Source organism: Alternaria metachromatica, assembly GCF_023757995.1.
Source record: "Alternaria metachromatica strain BMP 0045 chromosome Unknown scaffold_39, whole genome shotgun sequence".
NCBI lineage: Eukaryota > Fungi > Ascomycota > Dothideomycetes > Pleosporales > Pleosporaceae > Alternaria > Alternaria metachromatica.
The window spans coordinates 224,386-247,672 of NW_026055530.1; the positions used below are offsets into that span (position 1 = coordinate 224,386).

General features: G+C 53.2%; 7 protein-coding genes and 1 non-coding gene across 8 annotated transcripts; 5 read left to right on the top strand and 3 right to left on the bottom strand.

The window, feature by feature from the left end:
• Window positions 1–3,928: 3,928 nt before the first annotated feature.
• J4E83_010028 lies at window positions 3,929–4,002 on the top strand. The gene has a single exon. It is a non-coding gene; the product is annotated as a tRNA-Ile (tRNA).
• Window positions 4,003–6,029: 2,027 nt separating this feature from the next.
• KRR1 (ribosomal RNA assembly protein krr1) lies at window positions 6,030–7,160 on the bottom strand (the record flags this gene model as incomplete). Its single annotated transcript, XM_049336912.1, has 3 exons — window positions 6,030–6,422; window positions 6,475–7,044; window positions 7,101–7,160. The coding sequence occupies 3 exons, from the start codon at window positions 7,158–7,160 to the stop codon at window positions 6,030–6,032; spliced, it is 1,023 nt and encodes a 340-aa protein (XP_049184036.1).
• A 1,334-nt stretch (window positions 7,161–8,494) lies between these two features.
• Window positions 8,495–9,751, bottom strand: J4E83_010030 (uncharacterized protein; the record flags this gene model as incomplete). The annotated part of the gene is made up of 4 exons (XM_049336913.1): window positions 8,495–8,740; window positions 8,794–9,355; window positions 9,410–9,663; window positions 9,722–9,751. 4 exons carry the CDS (start codon window positions 9,749–9,751, stop codon window positions 8,495–8,497), a joined length of 1,092 nt encoding a protein of 363 aa, XP_049184037.1.
• Window positions 9,752–10,484: 733 nt separating this feature from the next.
• On the bottom strand, window positions 10,485–11,953 carry J4E83_010031 (uncharacterized protein; the record flags this gene model as incomplete). Its single annotated transcript, XM_049336914.1, has 2 exons — window positions 10,485–11,502; window positions 11,598–11,953. 2 exons carry the CDS (start codon window positions 11,951–11,953, stop codon window positions 10,485–10,487), a joined length of 1,374 nt encoding a protein of 457 aa, XP_049184038.1.
• Window positions 11,954–12,159: 206 nt separating this feature from the next.
• On the top strand, window positions 12,160–13,488 carry J4E83_010032 (uncharacterized protein; the record flags this gene model as incomplete). Its single annotated transcript, XM_049336915.1, has 4 exons — window positions 12,160–12,460; window positions 12,513–12,607; window positions 12,656–13,240; window positions 13,291–13,488. The coding sequence occupies 4 exons, from the start codon at window positions 12,160–12,162 to the stop codon at window positions 13,486–13,488; spliced, it is 1,179 nt and encodes a 392-aa protein (XP_049184039.1).
• Window positions 13,489–14,272: 784 nt separating this feature from the next.
• On the top strand, window positions 14,273–15,593 carry J4E83_010033 (uncharacterized protein; the record flags this gene model as incomplete). Its single annotated transcript, XM_049336916.1, has 2 exons — window positions 14,273–14,376; window positions 14,432–15,593. The coding sequence occupies 2 exons, from the start codon at window positions 14,273–14,275 to the stop codon at window positions 15,591–15,593; spliced, it is 1,266 nt and encodes a 421-aa protein (XP_049184040.1).
• A 2,770-nt stretch (window positions 15,594–18,363) lies between these two features.
• Window positions 18,364–19,444, top strand: J4E83_010034 (uncharacterized protein; the record flags this gene model as incomplete). Its single annotated transcript, XM_049336917.1, has 3 exons — window positions 18,364–18,976; window positions 19,038–19,304; window positions 19,356–19,444. 3 exons carry the CDS (start codon window positions 18,364–18,366, stop codon window positions 19,442–19,444), a joined length of 969 nt encoding a protein of 322 aa, XP_049184041.1.
• Window positions 19,445–21,095: 1,651 nt separating this feature from the next.
• On the top strand, window positions 21,096–22,638 carry J4E83_010035 (uncharacterized protein; the record flags this gene model as incomplete). The annotated part of the gene is made up of 4 exons (XM_049336918.1): window positions 21,096–21,357; window positions 21,410–21,478; window positions 21,535–22,137; window positions 22,190–22,638. The coding sequence occupies 4 exons, from the start codon at window positions 21,096–21,098 to the stop codon at window positions 22,636–22,638; spliced, it is 1,383 nt and encodes a 460-aa protein (XP_049184042.1).
• Window positions 22,639–23,287: the final 649 nt, after the last annotated feature.

A 23,287-nucleotide genomic window follows, 5' to 3' on the forward strand; every position in this document is an offset into this window, starting at 1 on the left:
AAGGGCGCATGCGCTCCCATGGAGTCGCAACGCGAGCGACTGCGCCAAGGGTGACATCTACCGAGCAGACCTCATTTTCCCACTTCCAGGCAACTGCTTACATCAGGCAAGAAGGCCAGTACGGGTACATTCCGGCTCTGCTCCAGTGGTCGTCACTACACCAACTGTTCAAGGCCACAGGCCACGTTGGTTAATATGGTGAAGTATCTCCACTCTTGCAGAAACGCGAAAGTCTTAACATTAAGTACGTTGTTGTAGTAGTACAGGCCTCTACTTACTATTAGCTTGTTTTCAACTTTCGCGTTCCTGCAAGAGCTCCAGTAAGCTCTCTGAACACTGCCCGGCCAAGAACGCCTCGTACGGCTTCCGTTGCTTTCGTGTGTCCCGTGCTGCGCCGCATTGCAGGGGTTCCATACATTACACAAGGTAAGTTCTTGGTTGCCCAGCCGTGTCGAGGCTCACATGCGTCAGCCACCCAGCTGGGGTGATCCCCTCCGAACCTCCTTATCTACTGCTTTCTGCACTCGTTCCACGATCTCACCACCAATATTCCGAAAGACTTGTACAATGGATGGAATCCGTAAAAAGCCCAAGGATCCCGACAAAAGCCGCGACAAGCATGCAGCTCAACCGCTGCGATATCGTACTAGGGCCCTTTGGCTGCTCGGCTTCTACATCTTACTGATTGTTGTTCCATGGGTTTTAACATGCCTGCTTGCGCATCGGCCGATCAACGCAACTTCCTATGTACGACAGGAAGGCTTCCGCGATCAGGAAGTCACTACCATGCGTAACTGGAACAGCGCGGTTGGGGTACTAAATGCAATCGCTGGACTTATCACAAGTACGCAATATGTGTATGATGTTTTGGCAACTATCCCTACTAACTACTTCAATTACTATCTAGTCCCAGTTTTATCTGCAGTTCTGGCTCAAGCAGCAGTGCTGTTTTGCCAAAGGCGCAAAACGAATGAGTTTCTGAGTCTCAGAGACATGTTTGCGTTGGCAGATCGCGGATGGACAAATGCACCTTTGATCTGGAAGTCGATCTGGACCCGGCCTTCCATACCAGGTGGAAAATCGAGCGCAGCTTTCTTACTCCCTGCAGCCTGCCTCATCATACTTGGAGCCATACAACAACCTTTGTACCAGATTTTAGTCGGAGTCAGTACAACATCTGTAGTAACCTGCAGGGATGTTCCTTCATGGTTTCAGTTTGGTAATTGCACGGGTCGGCAGCTATATGAAGAGGTCGGGAGAGATATTGAGCCCGCACAATTGGCCGTCTCGAGACACCTTCTTATGCGGTCTCGGGTCGACTCGGGGCTAGCATCGATCTCCGTTGACGATGCGCAGCCCTATCTGTGGAGTGTTAACGCCACATACAAACCAAACATCAACACTTTTGGGCATCTCGCTGCACCTGGGCTAAGTACGTTACGTCGCTGGGTGTTCGAGCGCCAGACTTTGTCATACTGGGAACTAGACGGCCCTGTTCCAGAATTTTTTGTGGCAAGCCTTCCAGCGGGGACCACGACTGGGGTTCTGCGCCAACATCTCATGAGGCTCAATTCTTCTATCACATGCAAAGAGATGGATCCCAGTGAGTTTCCGTCACCTTGTCCGGGCGATCGGCCTTTCAATGTATCCTGGCAACGCGTTATAGACACAGATGTGCGTATATGCGTCCCGGGTGACTACACCACTTTCCCATGGACACTTAGCCGCAGTCGTCAGGAGCACATGGAAGAGATATACATCGACATTAATGATACAAGCCTTGGTACCTCACAGTATGACTCACTAAATTCGCAGTCCAATACAAGCTATAGCATTCATTGCACTGCGACGACTACGAGGGGTTATTTCGAACTTGGCAACGACCAGAATAAGAACACACACGAGCCAATTCTTGAACAGTGGCCAACTGAGGCCCAGATGCAAGAGAACTTTAATGACTGGACTGATGATCTGGATGGGGATTATGTCCCTTCCGAGGTGTATGTAAACACATCAATGATATGACTTCATACTGACGAAACACAGAGATGAAGTTTTTCCACATAGTGGTTCGCCGCCAAAATACGTCGATCCTTCTAATATCCTGACGTGGAAAGTACCTGGACCTCTAATGACGAGTGCACTTGCGCTCTTCGGAACGGGCTCATGGCTAGACACAGCCGTGAACTACGTGTCAAACATGTCATTTAACATCACTGCCGAGGACAAGGGGACATCCGGGAACTCTTCATGGCAGCTTTTATGCCGTGGTATGCCTTTCGCGAAACTTGGAGGGCTGCCGTTATACGAGAGCGTCGCAAGTGATAGTGATGTTGAGTCTCTTTGCCGCCGGCTTGACCAGCGGATGTTATACGGCTACGCAGCACATGAAGAGGATGTGCTACTTGCTACGCAGCGTTTCCTCGCCGCTTTTGCCCCTTCCATCGATGTTACCAGCGACAGCCAAGAGAAAACACTGGACAACGCGGAAGGTCTGCTGGCTGTCTCCATGTTTGTCTCCAACCGAGCCTTACTTACTTTGTATTCGCCGGAGGCCGGTACCCAAGATACACCTATAGGTACGATGTGGCGTTTCATTTACGCTTCTCCTGGAGTCGCCTTGCAGAAGCCTGTCCTATCTAAGAGAGCACTTATCGTACTCTCGGTCTTGATAGGTCTGCAATTACTCGGCCTAAGCTATCTGGCTTACTACTTGTATCGCGTACCGACCTAGTCAGACCAACTAGATGCTATGGCTATGGCCAGGATCGGAGCAAGCCTACATGATCGAGACGTACTCCCAGCTATTGGTCCAGTGAGCAAGGAGGATCTCGCTGCTTTGCAAACTGTCGGTGCCTTGATTGGCATTGTCGAGAAAAGCGCGCGTCGCGAAAGTTCAATGCCCAGATCCGTATCGCCTGAAATAGCTGTCACTGGTGATTCGGGAGTAGAGTTGCAATTGCTCGATTCAGCTGAGGGTGGTCGCGAAAGCACAACGATCAGACATGTGCCGCCCGACCTGATCTCAGCAAATGGCTCAGACGTCGAGTCACAACAGCTTGAATCAGCTGAGGAGGGGTATGAACCCTTTGAAGATGGCAGGCCAGGCGCTATATCGCCCCGTCTGGCAACTACAAATAGTCCAGACGCCGAGTTGCAACGGCTCAATTCGACTGAAGAGCTCCGTAGAAGCTTCGAAGACCTCAGGACAAGCCTTGAGCTCGGACTAAATGCCCCAGGACCGATTCTTGCGACGAATTCAGAGCGCCGAAGTCAGTACTTGCGTGGTGTGAAAAGAGTTTGGAGGTCATATTTGAAGATAACAAGTCCATGAATTGAGGATCTAAGGCTACGCTCTTAATCCGAGGCCTTGCTCGATTCCTATGACCTTGGATTTCGAAGACATCTTTGTATAGTTTAATAGAGAAACAGCTCCGTCGATGCGTTGACATTTTGAATGCTGGACACACTTGAACATGTGTCGGTGCATTTCAGTGTCTCTTAGTCGGTCATCTTTTCGGTCGTCCTGCTAGTTCTATCTCCCAACAGAGTGATTGACATCTGTGCCCGTGGAAGAAGGCGGCCGAGGGATTTTTTGCCAGACAGCGCTCGAGTAGCTCTTAAGACATTCTCGGGTACTTAACGGTAGTGATCAAAGTAACGACCACCTAAACAACAGCGATATAACAAACGCAGAGCCAGGAGGTAGTCGCAGCAATCTTATTACTTGACGTGAAGGATCGCGAAGTGCTGGCATCTCTCAGGCATAATGAATTCCTTTCCAAACCAGCGGGAAAGACCCCACTCGTTTGCAAAGCTCTCGATATCGCTACAACCCCACGCTCGCTTAAGAATAAGCAAGAGTAAAAAGAGAATCGATATAAACGATCAATTTTCATTTTTTTCCATCCAATTACAAGACAACATCGGTCGCTTAGCTCAGTTGGTTAGAGCGTGGTGCTAATAACGCCAAGGTCGCGAGTTCGACCCTCGTAGTGACCACTAAAGTCCTTTCTTTTTGCCCATTTTGCCATCTTATAGAGATTCTGCTCTTTTTGCTATCTCTTAAAGATTCTATGTCCAAAACTCTATTCTGGAGGTCTAGTAGGTTGATCTGTAGCCCGCATGGCGAGTTCGATTGTCTAGAAAACTATCTTGAGCCTGCCTGTTAATCTCTCTCTTTTATTACCTTCGCTCAAGAAGTCTCCTCGATGATGAGAATACAGCGAGACACGTTGACAGATTTGAGATATCTTCACGTCTAACTAATGCCCGTTCAAAGTCTCCTCCTCCAACTCCAATGCCCGTCCACATCCCGCATCAACTCCTGCCAAACCCCCCAATTCTCCGTCCACATCCCATCCTTCATCAAGATCGCCTCTTGCGCTTTCCTTGCATACTCCACCGCCTTCCCCTTCTCACCAACAGCACTATACGCCAGTGCCGCGAACCCATACGCCGTGTCCAGAAACCCTTCTAGCCCTTCTCCGCGGTAGATCGTCAGCAGGCCTTCCGCCATAGCGGGGGAGGCGGAAGAGGTGGGGGTCCAGTCGTTGAGTTGGGATTGGAGGTGCTGGATGTGGGAGAGTGTGCTGTCGGAAGAGGGGGATGTGCAGCGTGGGCAGGTGCATGTGAAGTGGAAGCCGGATTGGAGGTGTCCTTGGCGGGAGGATGTTGGTTCCAGGGGTGAGGTATCTGCGTGTGTTAGTTCTTCCAAGGGGGAGCCGAGTGGCGAGTGCTGAATCGCGGTAAAGTATGGCTTACATGATATCGTGATCTCCTCGCCCTCAGCAATCGGCCGTGTAACGCGCACCGTGTGCGTCAAGAGATTTGTGTCGATAACGTATTGCGCACTATCATCGCTTTGTTAGCCTTCAATTCCCCATCCCCAACGCCCCATTCAAAAGAAAAAACATACTTCGGATTACAAGCATGATTCAACCTCGACGTCTCCGGCCAAACCGCCAGATGATTCACCCCCCCAACCACCACCTGAAACGTATTCGCCTTAACCACATCCTGCACCTTTACCCTCTCATCACCATACACCGTCGCCAAGCCCAAAAACTTCTCTTTCAATTCCCCGGGTAACTGCTCGATCGCGATGCGCCAAAGCTGTTCGCGATCTAGGGTCGAGAGTTCAGATTCCAGATATGCGATAAAAGCGGGGGTGTGGCTTGTTACTACGTCGCCGAAGTTGAGGGGACGCGTGGCGAGCATGCCGATGCCTTTTCCGGGGAGGGGGGCTGTGGTGTAGACGGTGCTTGGTGTATTGACATTATCCGAAGCGAGGGCTGAGGGATCAAGGAAAGCGGGTAAGGAGGCGAATTCCCGGGCTAAAGATGGTGTCGTAACAATTGAGATTCCGCGGCCTTGGCTGAAGGTATCGTCTGTGTAGATGCAGAGCGTGTCATTTATACCGGAGATGTGTGGTGTGCAGAGGGGTTGGTGGGACCATGGTGCGTAGGGTGAGCCTTGTTGATTGTTTCGTGAGTTTGGAAGAAGGGATAATGGGGGGCAGGATGCGTAGTCTTGGGATCCGTCAAGTGAGGTTTGGAGAGAGAGGGTGTAGAGTGGACTTTGTTGCCGGCATTGTTGATGCCAAGGTGTTGTCGAAGACGCAACGCGTGCAGCGTAGGCGAAGAAAATGAGACGGTTCCGCATTGCGGGTTGACTCCGGTAAGGGCATACGAGAACTGACCAGGCTGTTAATATGGGGTTGTGTTAACATGATGAACAGCGTGCGCAGTCGAGTTGCGTAAGATGGCATGTTGGCGGATGAGACGCAAGACGTTTGGCATGTGTCGCTAAGTATAGAGCGCCAAGCCGTTGGCTTAGTTGAGCGCGAGAAGCGTCAACTGAGCGAGACGTGGTGGTAGTAATACAGAATTGGGTATTTGAACTTATCAAGCTAACCTAAACACCTGTCAATGCTTTGATGGTGTTCTCCCAACAAGGAAGGAATGCGCCCATACTCCACTCCCAGCAACGCGACACTGCCGCATCGAACTCGCATCGCATATTACAGATCAAGCAGCCTCGCCCTCGGAGCTGCGCTTCTTCTTCTTCTTCTCCTTGCCCTCGCCCTCTTCCCGTTTCCGCTTCTTCTTTTTCTTCTCCCCGCCATCTTCCTCCGGCGCAACGTATTCGGCCATTCTCTCTTTCCGCTTTGCGTCCATCTTGTCCTTCATCTTGTCTTCCCGCTCTTCCTGCACCTTCCTCTCCTTGGCATGCTTGCCCAGGAAGTATTCTCCGCTCTCGATCTGCAGGTCGACCTTGCTCTTCTCCTGCGGCGGTGGGAACGGCGTGTATGTCTTCTTTGTCTTGTCGGTGACTTTGTGGGGTACGCGGCGTTTGCTGAGGGAGCGCTTCTTGAAGTTGGGGAGGAAACGGTCCCAGCTCTCGTTGACTAGCTCGGGGTCCTGGGCAAAGTCAGTCTGGGTTTCTCGTATAGCTTGCGCATGGAGGGCCTACCTTGGCGAGCTCCTTCTTAATCATGAGCTCCTTGATCGCGTAAATGGGGTGGATGTTGTGCATCGTGTCCTCGACAATGCGCCGGACCTGCTTGAGGCCTTTGTACGGACCCATAGCCGCGACTGTGTTTCCTTGTACCAGCAGATATGTCTCCGTGAGCAACTCCAGCGCCTTGAGCGTCGATCCATTTGGTCCCAGTATGCGCTGCCGCCTCTTGACAAATCGATCTTTGTTTCCGACCAGATTCCGTATCTTGATGATGTCCATGGCCACCTCATCCTCCAGAATCTTGACTGCTTGCGGTGCCGGCACGCTTCGCGCAAGCAGCTTGATCAGGTCTCGCGCATTCAATATCGCCGCCGGGTCGTATGTCTTTTGCGTCGTCCATACCGTCATGGAGCCCTCGACCAAGTTGAGCTCGCAGCCCACACCCTGTTTCTGCAGCGCTTGCGTGATAAACTTCCATGATCCCTTCAGATACTGTTCGCGATACTTGGGGAAGAGCGTGCTGAAGCGGGACTCGTCGGTGAAGGCGCCGGCCGTATTGTCTTCGGGCTTGAAGGGCTCGATCTGCGCGAGCGTTAGAGGCGGGTTTCTGCATGCGCGCAATTCTGGCGCGAACGTACCTTCCACTTGTCGATGTCATCGGTATCCCAGGGCTTCTCCGCATTGTGGGTGGACGGCATGGTGGGCGGTTCGGTGTTGGTCGGATTGCGATTGGATGCGGGTAACTTTTTTCTAGAAGTTGCACTTTCACGCCAGGCGCGCTAAAGTTCTGCCACCGCCTAGCCACATCGGGTCTGACGGTGCTAACTCCGCAACACCACACCTCCTGGTCATGACATCGAGCCCAGAGGAACGCATCGCTGCACACTGAACGACCATCCTTGAAAACTGGAGATAATGCAAACAATTACCATTCGAGTCAGATCCAAGAGCCGACCTTCTACCGATGATCAGAGCGCTCTAGCTATGCCGGTAAAGCGGAGAACCAGAAACGATAGGAAGAGCGGCACCATGTAGTTGCCAGTATCTCGCGCGTCGGCTCAGATGCAAGACGTACTGCTTTCGCTCATCGCGATAGATAAGACAGCGGTTCGCGTTGTCACAGGTCTCATATTGCGTAAAGAGTCCTTGCCAGCCTTGCGACACCCCGCCTCGCGATTCGAGGAATGGATAATCCACGCCTCTGCAAAGCATTCTTGATCGGCACGCATTTCTATGCGACCTTTGCTGCAGCACAACTAATCAGGGTGCGGGGTAACACCTGCACTGCTACCTTCTGGAAAGAGCCAGTGACATCTAGGCAAAGTCTCGTGAGTTGTGGTTCGTTGAGGCATGCGCCGTTGAGCAAACTCGCGTTGAAATACATGGCCCTCACCAGTTGGTCTTGTTACTCGCATCAACCACATATCACTTCTACTGAGAGCACGACTCCAAGATGCCAGGCAAAAACCCTCGCACCCGTAGGTTCCCAGCTCTGGACCCAGACGTCGCACTGGCCGTGTCGGCGCACAACATCACTCCGCCCCCATATAACAGCACGAATACCGACGAAGGAACAACCGAAATCTACGATACTAACATAAGTGGCGAGTTTCGATGCTACACCCCCTACTGCCCGAAGCGCGGGTGGAGAAGCGGCACAGTGGCGATAAGAATACGACAATATTCCAATGGCAGTTACAACGCCCTAGTGTATGGCCAAAGCTGCAACATCTGCGAGAGATTGGGTAGGCTGAACCCAGACAAAACGTGCTATGTTGAACGGGTTTCGTACAGACTCCTCAAATGGAGCGGAGTACAGCTCGAGCAACCTGAGTACGAAACGAAAAGTACTCTACCGCACGAGAAACGTCGCTGTGAAGGGTGCAAGGCAGGTGTATGTCGACAAAGTAGTAGGTGAGATATGTGTAAGGAGTGGAGATGTTTCAATTTGTGTGTAGTGTATGAACTGCCGCTATAGCTAATAGATCCATCGACAAAATGACACCAGAACCTTCGCTGCAGATTCTCAATCCTAGAGACTAGAGCTCACAGCCGCATCCACCGCACTCGCCTTCTGCTTAGGCGCCTGTGCATCGAGCGGGACATTCAACCCCAAACGTTCACGAGTGGTGTAAGAAGCAATGCCACCGTTCGTATCGGCTTCCGTAACGAGTTCCTTGCGACGAGTGTCGACCAGTAGACGGATGAGATCAGGACGCATGTAGTGACCCGAGAAATCAGCCAACGCCTTGGTCAAGTGGCACTCGTTCAGATCGATCTAAGATATGTTAGTGAACTGGTCGGAGCGGCATGATGGCGACGGGAGCTTACATCAACGAAAAGAAGACCATCAAAGTCCTTGTCAGGCTTGCAGTAAAGACTGCCATCAGGGCGGTAGATACGCGCATGTCCGTTGTAAGTACTCGGATCAGTCTCCGGTTCCACCCCCTCAGGCGTCGTCTTCTTAAGCCCCTCCACACTCAACCGCTGGAACGGAGCAAGAGTCCACGTGCCAGTCTCAATCGCATACGCCGGCGTAACAAGATCACTCGCCGGATCCGCGACATTCGTCGCCGGATCAGGGTACTTGAGCGTCTCCTTCCCCGGGTACACAGGCCAAGCGGCGATGTGGATTTGCTCTCCCTCGGACACGTTGAGCGCTTTGAGGAAGGGGTTCATGTTCTCCCAGCAGTTGAGCTGACCCAAGCGACCGAGTTCAGTGCTGGTGACGGACTTGAAGGTGTCGCCTGCGCCGTCGCCGTAGACGAGCTTCTCCACGTGTGTGGGCTTGATCTTGCGGCGGTGGTTGATGACTTCACCTGTAGGATCGATCAGAGCCTGCGCGAGATACAGCGTCGCATGATCGATTTCGGAGAAGCCGAGGGAGACATAGCTGTACACATCATCAATACAAGTCACACCACCTATCCTCGCCGCCTACACTCACATCTGGTTATCCCTCGCAGCACGCCGAATCCGCCTGAACTCTTCCGAATCCATAGGCAACGAGTTCTCACGGTACCCCTTGAGCATGGGCAGCGATTGCTGGTAGTTGACCTTCCACATCCAGTAGGGGTAGCCGGGGATCCATACTTCAGGGAAGGCGATGAGCTTGCAGCCTGCGTCGCCGGCTTCTTTGATGAAGTTGATGGTTTTTTGGACGCCGGCTTCGAGGTCGAACCAGCAGGGCTCGGATGTGACCTGTAGTTTGGTCAGATGGAGGAAGAAGGGAGTAGGGGAAGGAAGGGTGGGAACGTACACAGGCGGCTTTGTATTTGGTGAGAGGCATGATAGCGAGATGGAGAGTTTGCAGTGGTGTGTTTGGATAGGAGATGGGAGTTGAAACTTTGATGGATAAATGATAGCCAGAATCGAGCGTCCTCACCAACTCTTAAATACCCAAATCTCAATCTCCAACCCCCCCTCCACTCTGGTTACACAACAGTCTCCATACACCATCACGCCCATTCTAGACAACTCACTGTTTGTCAGTTTCGCGCCAGGAGCATCTTCCCTGCAACTGGGCCTGCATGCCGGTTAATTGACGTGCTTCTCCTCACATGGTGTGATCTGCCGATAACGAGATCGAATGAGAGCGACGAAGTCGACAGCAGTATCTGCAACGACTGCACCAGACAATAGAATTGTGGACTGATGTTCAACATCGACGTCGATGCGTCGTTGCAAGCGTTGATGCCGCAGATGCCGCGACCCAGTGTTAGCGGCATTGTGACGGCGCCGGTCGGCATCTCGGCGGGCTCAACGTCGTTGTACGACCCGAACGACGCCGTTAGTTGATGGAACGCGTGTTTGACTTTGATAGAAAGGCCGATGAGGCAGCGACAATTGTCCCTGTATCTGTCGGCGTATGGTCGTTTGCTGCTCGGAGATCGGGCACGTAATGCCGATGGATATCCGCAGACTTGGAGCTGTTGTCAAGAACATCGAAAACGACACGACCGAGAAAGATGACGAATTGAAGTTATACTAGTTTCTTTGCAGCTCCGTCTCCAGAACGAGGCCTATGCCTTGATGTTCGCTGGTTGCTTGTAGTATTTACTGGGAATGAAGGGCATCTTGGTCACGACAGCCTTCCTCTTCCTGCCACGCACAATGACCTCAACTTCAGTACCTGCCTTGTGCATACCGTCCTTGACATAACCCATCGAGATGTTCTTCTTCATTGTGGGCGAAGGGCACCCAGAAGTGATGGTGCCAATCTTCTCACCGGCCCCGTCAACAATCTCAGCACCCTCTCGTGCAGGCGATCCTTCTACAATGAGCCCGACACGACGCCGTGACACACCACCGCCCTCGGACTTCTTCTTCAGTTGCTGCAAGATGACGGAATCACCGTGGAAGCCGCCTTTTGCGCGGCGGTCCTTGCCGATGATCCAAGATAATCCGGCCTCGACTGGTGTGGTCGTGTCATCAAGATCGTGGCCGTACAAGCACATGCCCGCCTCTAGTCTGAGGGTGTCGCGCGCTCCTAGACCCGCGAAACGCAACTCATCCTTGGCGGAATCGAGCAGGAACTGGGTCACGGCTTCGGTGGCATATGCAGGAATGCTAATCTCGAAGCCATCCTCACCCGTGTATCCACCCCTGCTGACGAGCACTTCGGCATCGGTGCCCTTGATGACGGCGTTTGCGCATTGACCGAAGTAGAGCGATTCGAGGTCCTTCTTGGACTTGTCGTCTAGTACGCGCGACAGTATCTCGGCGGACAGCGGGCCCTGGAGGGCGACCAGACCTTGGCCATCGAGTATGTTCCACTCTACGGGCTGGTCGGGGTGGGCATTCTTCCAGGCCTCTAGCTGCGTCTTGAAGTAGGCCGTGTCCTTTTCCCTGCAGCCGGCATTGGTGACGACGTAGAAGCGGTCGGGGAGACGCGTGACAACCGTGTCGTCGACGATGCCGCCGGTCGAGTGCAGCAGTGTTGACAGCGTGGACTGGCGCGCGGGGAGCGACGACAGCGACGACGGGGTGATGCTCTCGAGGAAGGCTTCGGCGCCAGGCCCAGAAAAGTGGTGCTGGACCCTGACCAAATTAGCGCTGAACGTGATTGGGGTATCGAACAACAGTATTCATAGCATTCCAAGATTGAACATGGCGTTCTTCGTCACTGAACTTACATGTGTCCAACGTCGAACAAGCTGGCCTTCTCGCGCGTCCAGTTGTGAGAGTCGATGATGCTCATGTCGCTGTACTGGACCGGCATGGCATATCCGCCAAAGGGCACAAACTTGGCGCCATACTTGCTGTGAAGTTCGTATAGGCCCGTCTTGCCCAGTTGCTCGTTTGCGCCTGCAGAGGAAGCATACCGGACCTGCTGCTGCGATAGTCGTGTGAGGTTGCGGGGACGTGGGGCTGGAGTCGCGCGCGTTGTTGTGGAGTAACTCGCGACCTGGGCGTGTTCTGCCCTCCAAATGCGCGGCGCAAGACCATTGACGGCCGGGCGCATCGCCAGAGCAGCTTTTTTCGAGGCCATCTTGCGTGGGTGAGGAGGAATTCTGGTGTTTCGTTCCCCGACGGGTATACACGGCCGACTATATATCGCCAATGACGGCAGCTCCCAGCACCCTAGGCCCCGACGAGGCCCAAGCTCCCCCGACTGGATTCCATCCACCGAAACGGCCATCGTTCCCATAACCGCCTATATCGCGCCGCGACTGCCCCAGACGAACCGCAGCAACCATGTCCAAGGGGAGCAAGTACCTGCTGGTGTCGCTGCCGACGTCCATCTCGCCCTCGAACCACCAAGACGACGCCCTGACTGCCCTGCGCTCCACCGTGACCAATGACGTGGGCACCACCTCGCCCTTTGCGATTCCCAACTTCAAGATCGGAACCCTCGATGCGCTTGTCCAGCAGGCGGATGACCTCTCCAAGCTCAACAATGCCTGCGAGGCGGTAGTCGCCAAGGTCGGCGACAGCCTGAGGCAGATACTCGACGGCGACGAGGGCAAGATACAGCAGCAGAAGACGATCAACGACAGTAGGTGGACTGTGCAGTATGCGATTGTAGAACAGCAGCTCACATGACGTAGAGCCTGTCGACCAGTATCTGCGCAACTTCCAGTGGAACAAAGTCAAGTACCGGGCCGACAAGTCTGTTGCCGAACTCATAGACGCACTGCAGAAGGTGAACACTACACACGTATCACGCTGTACCTTTAGCTGACAAGGACAGGAAATACAAGGCATCGACAACGACGTCAAGTCCAAGTTCAGCCAGTACAACCAGACCAAGAGCGCCCTCCAAGCCGCCGAGCGCAAGCGCACAGGAAACCTCGCGACCAAGTCCCTCGTCAACGTCGTAAACCCCAAATCCATCGTCCGCGACTCGGAATATCTCGACACGCATCTCATCGCCGTCCCCAACAACCAAGTAAAGGACTTCTACAAAGACTACGAGGAGCTATGTCCGATGGTCGTACCCCGCTCCGCCAACGAGCTCGCCAAAGACTCAGAATTTACCCTCTTCGCTGTCACCACCTTCAAGAAGCATTCCGGCGAGTTTGTCCACAAATGCAGAGAGAAGCGGTGGACACCGAGAGAGTACCAGTACAAGGAGGGCAACAAGGAAGAGGAGGCCAAAGAGGCCGAACAATTAGCCAAGGACGAGAAGAAGCTCTGGGGCGAGGCATTACGGCTAGGCCGCACAGGATACAGCGAGAGCGCCATGATCTGGATTCATGTCATGGCGTTGAGGGTGTTTGTCGAGACGGTGCTGCGATACGGTCTGCCGCTTGACTTTGTATGCGGCATAGTCCAGGTGAGTCTGACGTACCACGAATCCCGCCACGTACCTGCTAACTTCCCCAGACCGACCCAAAGTCAGCGAAGAAGGCAAAGTCAAATCTCGATTCGGCGTACGCGTACCTCGGTGGTAACGCCTTTGGCCGCGACAGCAAGGGTCGTATCCAGAAGGACGATCAGGCTCTGTCGACCGATATGGCACAAGCTGGTCAGATGGAGCAAGAGTATACGGCGTACGTGTACTACGAGTTTGAGGTGCTATAGTTGAATGTCGAGCGCAACAAGCGATTTGATGTGGACTTGCATTACGCCGATGGTGTCTGCTTGAGGTAGATTTATACGAGGAGTTTTGTAGATAAGCTGTTCTAGGAAAGTAAAATGATGAAATATGGCACAAAGATTTTGAGTATGTGTTGATGGCTGGGTGGTGTAAACCTTGCCGCGGCTCTTAAATTTGTGAATATAGAGTAAATGAGAATTGTTGACTCGTCAATTGTACAGCGTACAGTAATGATTGGGACTTAAGAAAGCTGGTTTGACAGGCTTGGAAGGATGGGGAATGGGGGAAAATGCTGGCATAGGGTGAGAGATTGGGTGCACAACCCTCGATATCGTGATGAAGGGGAATATTTGAATAAATATGTGGAGTGCATGTTCATGACGCCCACCCGGCTGAGTCTCATCATCCTGTCGTACTTCGCTCACTTGGATGTAGCCCACAAGCGGTGGCTCTGGCAAGTAGAGCAGGCGGTATTTTGGCGGACAGACGTAGGATTCTCTACTGTGCGTGGCCGGATGAAACAACAACTTAGTACCAGGTGAAGCAAAGCGCGGACCAGATAGACGACATTCAACGCCCTGCGATAGTTGATGCGTGGTGGTGATGGGGACAACATGGGGAAGTATAGGCGGGATGTCAGCCGGCGCTAGCGCAAAGGGCCGCCGCGGGAGTCATGGATCCTTGTCGCAACTTTACTTTCTCCAAATCTTCCCCACCACCACCAAACTTCCGATTCATGACACTCGCTACGACCTCACCTTCATAACAATGGCTGACGCGGATGAAGATGCGTCGCACTTGCGCGTACCTGACGCCGCCGACTACGACCCCACGGAGGAAGCGCAAGATTTCCTGAAGCTCGACAAGCTCACGTACGCCTTCACATGTCGGGCTATCGTTTATCGTATGGCTGACATGATTACTCAGAGCACAAGACAGCGCGCATCCCACACTACCCAAACGCGGCGAGAAGGACTTCGAAAGTCATGAGACGAACCTCCAGCTCGACACGCTCGAGGCCTCGCGCCGGGCCATGCACGGCGTCCTCTCGTGGCAGCGCACGCACACTCAAAAGGGCCACATACTGGCCATGTACGACCCAGAGCGTAACATGGCATGCGTCGACAAGGTCCGATCACAGCACTTCCAAACGATAGGAACGAATAAAGGTGGAAGAGAATGGTTACTGCCAGAAGAAGCATTGTTCTTGCTCGAGCGAGGGACATTAGATGTTCGGTGGCCGGTCAAGCGAGAGGTGGGCGACAAGACAGTATACAGGACTGAAGACGGTGCGCCAATGAGCTTGCAGTCGGCATATGCCGCCTTCATCGGATTCGAAAGCGGCGTCGGTGGAAAGTTGACACTGGAAATGTATAACGTCTACGCAGGACTGAAGAGATCGGGCTACGTCATCTTCAGAACAGGAACATGGGACCACGATAGAGGAGACGTCGTCTTAGCGCCACCCAAGACAGAAGTGAAGACCGGAACGGGACCAGGAATAGTCACCCGCTTCTTCTCCGATCTATGGCGGCGACTGAGTGAGCCCACATACCACATCTCATCCGAGCAGCTTGCTTTTGGCCCGCTCATCAAGCCCGGCTTGTACCGAAGCTACAACGACGTCTACCGCCTACTCAAACTGATACCCACCTACGACCGCTCCGTCCCACCCACCTTCATGCTCCCACCTTCATCAGACAACCCATACCGCGTCCATTTCGACGTCTACCGCACCACAGCCCGATTCAAGAAATCCGCCCGCGGACCCCCAGACTTTCGCATATGCGTCGTCGACGCGCGCTCGACACCCATACCCACGGGCGCACAGCTAAACGATCTCATGGCGCAGGTGCCGGAAGACAGACCCAAGGGCGATGGGGGCCATCCGAACCAGAGACTGAAGCATGGGTGCAGGAATGTGGTAGTGGCGGTAGTGGATAATGGCATACCGAGCTATCTTAGGATTGCCGATGCTCCGTTCGACGAGGTTAAGATTTATGAGAGGTCGGCGCCGAGGGGGAAGGGCGGGGGGAGAGGAAGAGGAGGTGGCAGGGGGAGAGGGAGGGGGAGGGGACGCGGTCGTTGAGCATGAGTATGCAGCGCATCCGTACCACGATCGCTAATAACGAGGTGCCGAGAAGACTCAACCGAGGGCTTTGGTTCGACCGCAGAGGCCTTCCGCCTAGAAATCGTCCCACGGACCGTGATCAGATTTGAAGGGCGAATAGCTTCATTAAGTGGAATTCCATTTGCCAGGATAAGCATTGGTTTCTACACCCTGAAGGACGGCGGTCACGCAATGCAATACGACGTCCTCGGGTGGTTTCAGCTCCCTCGACCTTTTCCATCCCGCAGATCCGCCCGCGCGCGGACGAGTTCCCATCACGTTGTCTTGGCGGGTCAACATCCATCTGGAACGGGCTCTCCATCTAAAGCAGGGGCTGTGATACATATCGCGGTTATGCCTCATCGACCACCGGTGAAAGAGATATGTTACATAATCTCTACTAAGCGTTTACAAGGTACCCATTCTGCCTACCATGCCTTTCTTCGCCTCTGCTTTCTCTTCGCACTTGGCTAGTGGGGACGCACAATCGTTCTGACTGTGCAGCGCCCAAAGCTGAGGAACATCATTCGCTTCGCTAAGAGATCACTGGGTCATCTCTAGCAAACGCTGGCATCATTTACTCAAAGTGTTCGGTACTTGTACACGGCATTTGGGGTTGCTGATGCGAACCCAACTGCATCATCAACACTGTACAGCCAGTTGAGTTCGCATCCATATCCTTTGATCCTTAGAGGCGCGTCGGAATAGAGTCCTTGGGGCATATTCGTCTATTTTCCCCACACACACACACACCTCACTACCCATCGGTTTCAGCCTGTCTTGGGTGTGCATGTACTATGCCCCCCTCCGCACAGCTACCAGAACAACGCGACGATATGTGTGTCGTCCGCTTAGTTCAAATTGAAGACATCCCGCAACGGGATGACTTCCGAAGAATGACCTTGGGCCAGACCATAGAATGGTTGCTGAGGCGTTCAGGCACACCCACCTATGGCGCACATACCACTAGTCAACCTGCATAAGCCACGCGCTCATATCATACCCAGGTGCCTGGTCTTTTCAAATAACGCTATGTTGAGCTTGGACACAAAATTAATCCGAGGCTTCTCGGGACTTGCCGACTGAGTCTGCAGGTTTCAGTAGCTTACAATTGGGTGTGTAAAGGTGTGTGCAACTTTGGGCAATGTGCACTGACGCAAAGCCGACAGCATGATCTGGATCGCTGGGGAACGCGTTGCAATCTGAGCGAAGTGGCACGACGCACACCCTGGGCAGATTCCTCGCCATCTCTCACGCCGGAAACAGATATCGCAAACGCCTGAAGTTCTCGTACATGTCTACAATACTAGCTCCTGCGCAGCACAATTCGAGGCGAGGCCTTCGGAAGACGCATCCATAGTGCACCTATTGCGCTACTCACGCGCACCATGCCAATCGTCCGTACGGCAGTCGTCCCGCTCCTCACCATACTAATCCACGATCGCTACCGAAATGTCACCCCTGCGCCGATCCAAACGTGGAAAGTCGATCAAACGGTTCGCTACGCTAGTGGTGACGATCTATGATACCGTCATGCCGGCGAGAACGAGGCTTCAATCCAACACTATTTGCGCTATCGTCGCGCACTCCTGATCACAACTTCGATTGCTGGCGCGAAACAAGCCCGACCTCCAATCTGATCCAAAGGTGCATTCGATTCTCGACGCTATCGTCGCGCAAGGCAGCGACACGATATCGGCGGCGTGTCTTGGTTGCTCTAGGCTTGCAGTGAGGTCGTTTGAGGCTTTATGATAGAGGCTGCATCTCAACAGACAATCACGACTTCGATCTGAATTTGTCAGTCACCAAATCCATGAGAGACTGTCTTGTCGAGTGTACTACCATCAAGCAAGACAAGAGCGCTGGAAGATTGTCGATCAAAGACCCGCTTCATCTATGAAGACGTTCCGTCGTATCCAACGGCTGCATCGTGGGGAAGAGGACCTTACCCTGTTTGCACATCAGTATCACCAGAAATGGAGATGGTGTTGCACCCTGAAAGCCAACCCCGCGTTGGGCACCATCCCTGGCGAGCACTTATGGTTGCGGGAACTAGTGTTAGCCGTCCTAGCACCAAACCTTACATGACAATCCAGCAAAATGACCGTGTCCGATCGAATGCAAATCGACTTCTTGGCGCCTTATCTCATCACGAAGCAACCAGGTCGACGGGCCAGCCCTTTGCGCAATGCGCTAGTGCCCGCTTCCAGATCGTGTTAATCCACTCAAGCCTATGGCGGAACGGCACCCGTACCTTGGAATTGCTTAGACGTTGCGACTCAGGAGAACTGCGCGAAGCGGATGGGGTCCGCACCAATGAAAACTGCCACAAAGCAGGTACCCCAGCTCCGGCAGCCTCGCGCACTCCCGATGGCATACACCAAGCGTTCTTTGTGGCCGTTCTGGATACCAAAGTTCTAGATCCAGGGCACGTTCACGATGGGAAGGGCCAGACCAGCGCAGTAGACTGCAATTTGTATTGCTCGTCGACATCGATCGAGGTCGTGGCTGAGGAGGAAATCCAAATGATGCTTGCACAGGGGATACTCCAAGACAACAGCCTTCGTCTTGGAGAAACACATAAAGACCAGTCAGTCCTGCTGCATGAAGAACGCATCCTCAGCATCTCCAGCTCTCGCTTTACAAGCTTCACAGCTCTACCTTCGCTCTTAATCTCTTGTCCTCCTCGGCATCTCTCTCGCTTCCTCTCTCGCTACCCTTACTCGCTCGGTCTATCATATCAATCAAGATGAAGCTCCTCGCTACCATCACCTTCTTCAGCGCTTTGGCTGCAGCTGCGCCAGTCCTCGACGCACGCGCTACTACCACCGCGAAGACCTCCAGTGCTCTCAAGACTAGCAGCGCAGCAGCCGTCAAGTCCAGCAGCGCAGCTGCAGTCGTCACTGCGAAGTCTAGCAGTGCAGCAGTCGTTTCGAAGGCTAGCAGCTCCGCGGTAGTTTCCAAGGCCAGCAGCTCTGCCATCGTCTCTAAGGTCAGCAGCGCTGCCAGCTCAGTCATCACTTCGAAGGCCAGCAGCGCAGCCGCCACAACAACGGGTACCGCACCTCTGCTTGGTGTCAATGTCGGTGGATCGTCCTCACCTCTTTTGGGAGTCAAGGTCTCGTCTTCGACCTTGTTGGCCGTCGACGTTAGCCTGGGAGCTTCATCTGTCAAGGCCTCATCGGTAGCCACCATCACTGCGGCGCCCACTTCCGCTCCAGCTACAGCTTCCACCGCTCTGCCGTCCACCTTCTCCGCTCCAGTACAGGGACAAGGCAAGCTCACGCTCGACAACCTCCCCGCCATGCCCGGCGTGATCGACAAAGCCTTCTCCGGTGTTCTTGGTGCTGCCTATGGCCTCAGTAAGTGATCCATACTTGCAATATGTCTTCCAAGCGATCAGTCGACTAACACGCATAATAGTGTCGGGCGCATGCGATTCATCGTACAAGTGCAACATCACCGTAGCTGGTACACTCAACAACCTTCTCATTGACGGCAACAACTATGGCACCAACACCAGTGTGGCAGCATGGTGCGACGGTGGCCGCTGCTATGGTGCCGCCAGTGCCCCGTTGAGCGCGACAGCTCCCTTCATCATCACTTGCGATCAGCTCAGCGGTACCCAAGTCTGCTCTGCGACCATCTCTGGTGCGGCAAATGCTATCTTCCAGAACGGAGAGTCTGTTGGTAAGTCTTCACCCGTCCTTATATCGTAACTTGACGCTGACCTTGCGCTAGAACTCTGGGGCTGGCTTACACCCGCCGGATACTGCCAGAACGGTGTGTGCACTGCATCTATCACGGCTGTTGGTGACCCAATGTACTGAGCGGGATGGATGAGTCGGGCTCATGAGCCGATGCGACGCAATCGGGGAATATAATGCCGAGGAGGACAAGAGATTCTGTATTGTGTTGAGGATCTATCTGTTAGGGTACATAGGCCCGCCTAATATCGTGTTTGCTTTGGGTTTCACTTTCATAGCCGTTTCGATAGGCTTAATGCGATATGATCTTTCTAACTCCTGCCTTTGACAGCACGGGCATCTCCATGCCTGAACGTCAAGTCTCATACTACAGTGGGACGTGTGCGGCCACCGACTGGACGCCTCAAATGTCTCTCTAGTATCTAACTCGCGCGTGATTAGCAAAAGAAGGAACCCGCTGTGACTGCGTGTCTGCTTTTGTATTGGGACGTCATGGGAAAAGTGGCACTCGCATGCTAGCGCCACGCTACGCGCCTGCTCCAACACGTTTCTATTGACGCGGATGCCGGAATGTCCACAATTATTGCGAACCTTTTTGAAGCGAGAGCGCAATTGCAAATGCATTATGCGCATTTCGAATCTTCTACGACCTTATTGGGTAAAATCAGTAAGCAGGTTCCGCAATTGATGTTACCTATGGTTTCCTGGTCCCCACTATGGCTCCACCTTTATCGCAACGGTGAATTCTTCTCGGGGCATTTTGCAACCACGACCAAAGGAAAGGGGGTTTGCTGGCCTGGTCCATGACGTAGGACTCAGATGAAGCATCGTTTGACCTTCCATTTTGACGATCCAAGGAATCCTTCACGTCTACATCACAACCTTGGAATGCGTTGTAGGAATTGCAGATGGCTGCAGTTGGTCTGCATCAACGTGACAGAACAACAGAAGACACTGCGCACTGCTTGTATAATTCACACAATACAGCTATTAGCAAAAGCCTTAAGAATTATAGTGTTTCGTTTGGACGAAGAGGCTATCGATCTCGTGAACTACGACTCATGAGTGGGTTCATATAGCGTCCATATTGGGTTACTATACCGTCCAACCTGGCTTCATACAACGTCCACAGTGGGTTAATACATCATTCACAGTGGGTCGTAGGATTCAAGAGGCTATCGCTCTCGTGAACTACGACTCATGTGTGGATTCACACAGCGTCCAGAATGGGATGATACAGCGTCCAAACTGAATCGATACAGCATCCACAGTGGGTTGATGCAGCGTCCAAAGTGGATTGTTACAGCGTCGAAAGTGGACGCACGACTAGGTCTAGTCTGCAATGAAGTCACGGATACGCTCAGAATTGAGGACGTTGCCGGACAAGAGCCCACCAAGCTTATCGTGATGAAGACTTTTCTTTCGTGATCAGCGTTCGTAAGACTGTGAGTTGTCAGCGCCTTTGATCGCAGACTGCCGTATAAGTCTCCTGGATGCGCGTCCTTTCACGCACTGGGCAGCCCAAGCGTTCACAATCCATGCAGTCAAGATGCTATCCAACATGTCGATTCCGGGACTAGTACGAGTCCCATATGCTACGTCAGAACTACCCCTAGAGCCACTTGCGCATAATTTCTCAGCAAGCACAGCCATCTTACTGGGCGTTGTGGTCGTACTCTCGATCGTCGTTAGTACCAGCGGAAAATCGAAACATCCACTAGCAAATCCTCCACGATGGAACCAGACCACTCTCTCAAAACGGATTGAATTTCTCATGAACGGAAGGGCCATACTGAGCGACGCGAGGAAGCGCTACGGCAAGCAGCCCTACAGGTTGGTTGTTGACACAGGCGAATGTCTCATTCTGCCTCCTGAGTATGCAGCAACAATTCGTAACAGCATGGATCTGAGCTTCGCAAAGGCAATAGAGAAGAACTTCTCGGGAAATGTCTCCGGCTTCGAGATGTATGCTGTCTTGCTCCACGAACAAAGACTTGTGCAGAACGTTGTGAAGGACCAACTTACCAAATACTTAAGTAAGAAGCAAGCAACTACGTGTATGATGCGAAGCTAACAAGGCCCTTCAAGACGTCTTGACAAAGCCCCTCTCCGAAGAAGCCAGTCATGCTCTCGACGTGATATTCGGACAGGATACGGGTGAGATGACTTTGCTGTTCGTCTCAAATAAGTGATGCAAGCTAACCACCTAGCAGAATGGAAGGAAACTGTTATAGCAGATAGCATCCTCCAACTAATCGCCCGTCTCTCCACGAGGGTCTTTCTCGGCGACACCATGTGCCGAAACACGGCGTGGCTCGAAGCTTCCAAGGCCTACACGGTAGCAAGCTTCACCATGATTCTCAAGATGACAGCCCTCCCATCCTCTCTCAAGTTCCTCGTTCCCTGGCTCTCCTCCGAGGCGAAGAACGTCTTCAAACACGGAGCCACATGCCGCGCAATTCTCACGCCTCTTCTCGCCGAGCGTCGAGCTCTAAAAGCGGAAGCTAGGAGAAACGGCAAACCGGAACCGGTCTTCAACGACATGATCGATTGGTTCGAGCAGAAGAGCGGAGGAAAAGGGTATGACCCAGCTCTCTACCAGCTTGCGCTATCTTTCGTAGCGATACATACGACCAGTGAGCTACTAACACATGCTATAACCTTGCTGGCGGACGAACCGCACTACGTTGCGGCATTACGGGAAGAGATCGTGAGGGTACTGACAGCCGACGGGCTGACCAAGGCGGCGCTTGCAAACCTCACGCTGATGGATAGCGCATTGAAAGAATCGCAGCGGTATAGGCCCGCTGCATTCTGTAAGTCGTTCAGTCGATGATGGGAAACAACTCCAAGCTGACCCTGCTCCAGTAACAATGCGTCGTCAAGCCCGACGCACCGTCGTCCTCCCCGACGGCCTCGTCATCAACAAAGGCGAACAAATTGCAGTCGACGGCTTCAACATGTCAGACCCCACCGTCTACCCCGATCCACACAAATACGACATATACCGCTACCAGCGCATGCGCGCCAGCACCGACCGCGCCACAGTCAGCCAAGCGCATCTCGTTTCCACCGGTCCCAATAATCTGTCATTTGGACATGGCGCACAGGGCTGCCCAGGCAGGTTCTTCGCTGCGAATGAGATGAAGATTGCTCTGTGCCATTTGCTGCTCAAGTACGATTGGCAGTTGGCTGAGGGGACGGATCTGGAATCGAGGTTCTTGTTTGGCGAGACGGAGGCGCTGAGCAAGGGGAATAAGTTGAGGTTTAGACGGAGGAGGGAGGAGATTGATTTGGAGGGATTGGCTTATGTGTGATTGGGCTTGAGGCGGACGTGTTGAGTAGTGATACACCTGATGATTATGTTCGTGTAGCACGAAAGCGTTTTATGTAGGCCATTATTCCTGGTAATCGGCAAGAGATCCATGGATTGAATCGGCACGGCAAGAAACATTACTCAGGGCTGATGAAGCGACTGCTGACATGTAGTTCGACGCATCGCACGTCTTCGTGTACCAAGGAATTACGTGAGTAGGGTGGATAGAACAGACGGTCCGTCTCAGCACGCTGTTGTGTTGCGGTGCGTGGTGTTGCTGCAGGCGGGCGGGCGTGACGAGGGCCGCCAAGGATTAGCGCGTGGCGAGTTCGACCGCACGCCGGGCTTCCGCGTCACCGCGTGCCGTCTCACCTCCTGTACTCCATCCACCACCTGTGCGCATTCCCATGCTGGCCATGAGACTTTCGCATCTGCCTATCCTGTTGTGCTAATAACCGACGAGACTTCCGACACTATGTTGGCCTTGCTCGAAAGACACGATCGTACACCAGCACCGGCGAGTTGATCAAAGTCTCCGGGATGATGTGTCGCGGTGGTCAACCTTCGGAAACATTACTGTAGTCAGGACCCGACATAGCTCGCGCCGGTGCGATTCTTGAAGTATGCAAAAAGGTTCCGTTCCTTCAAGC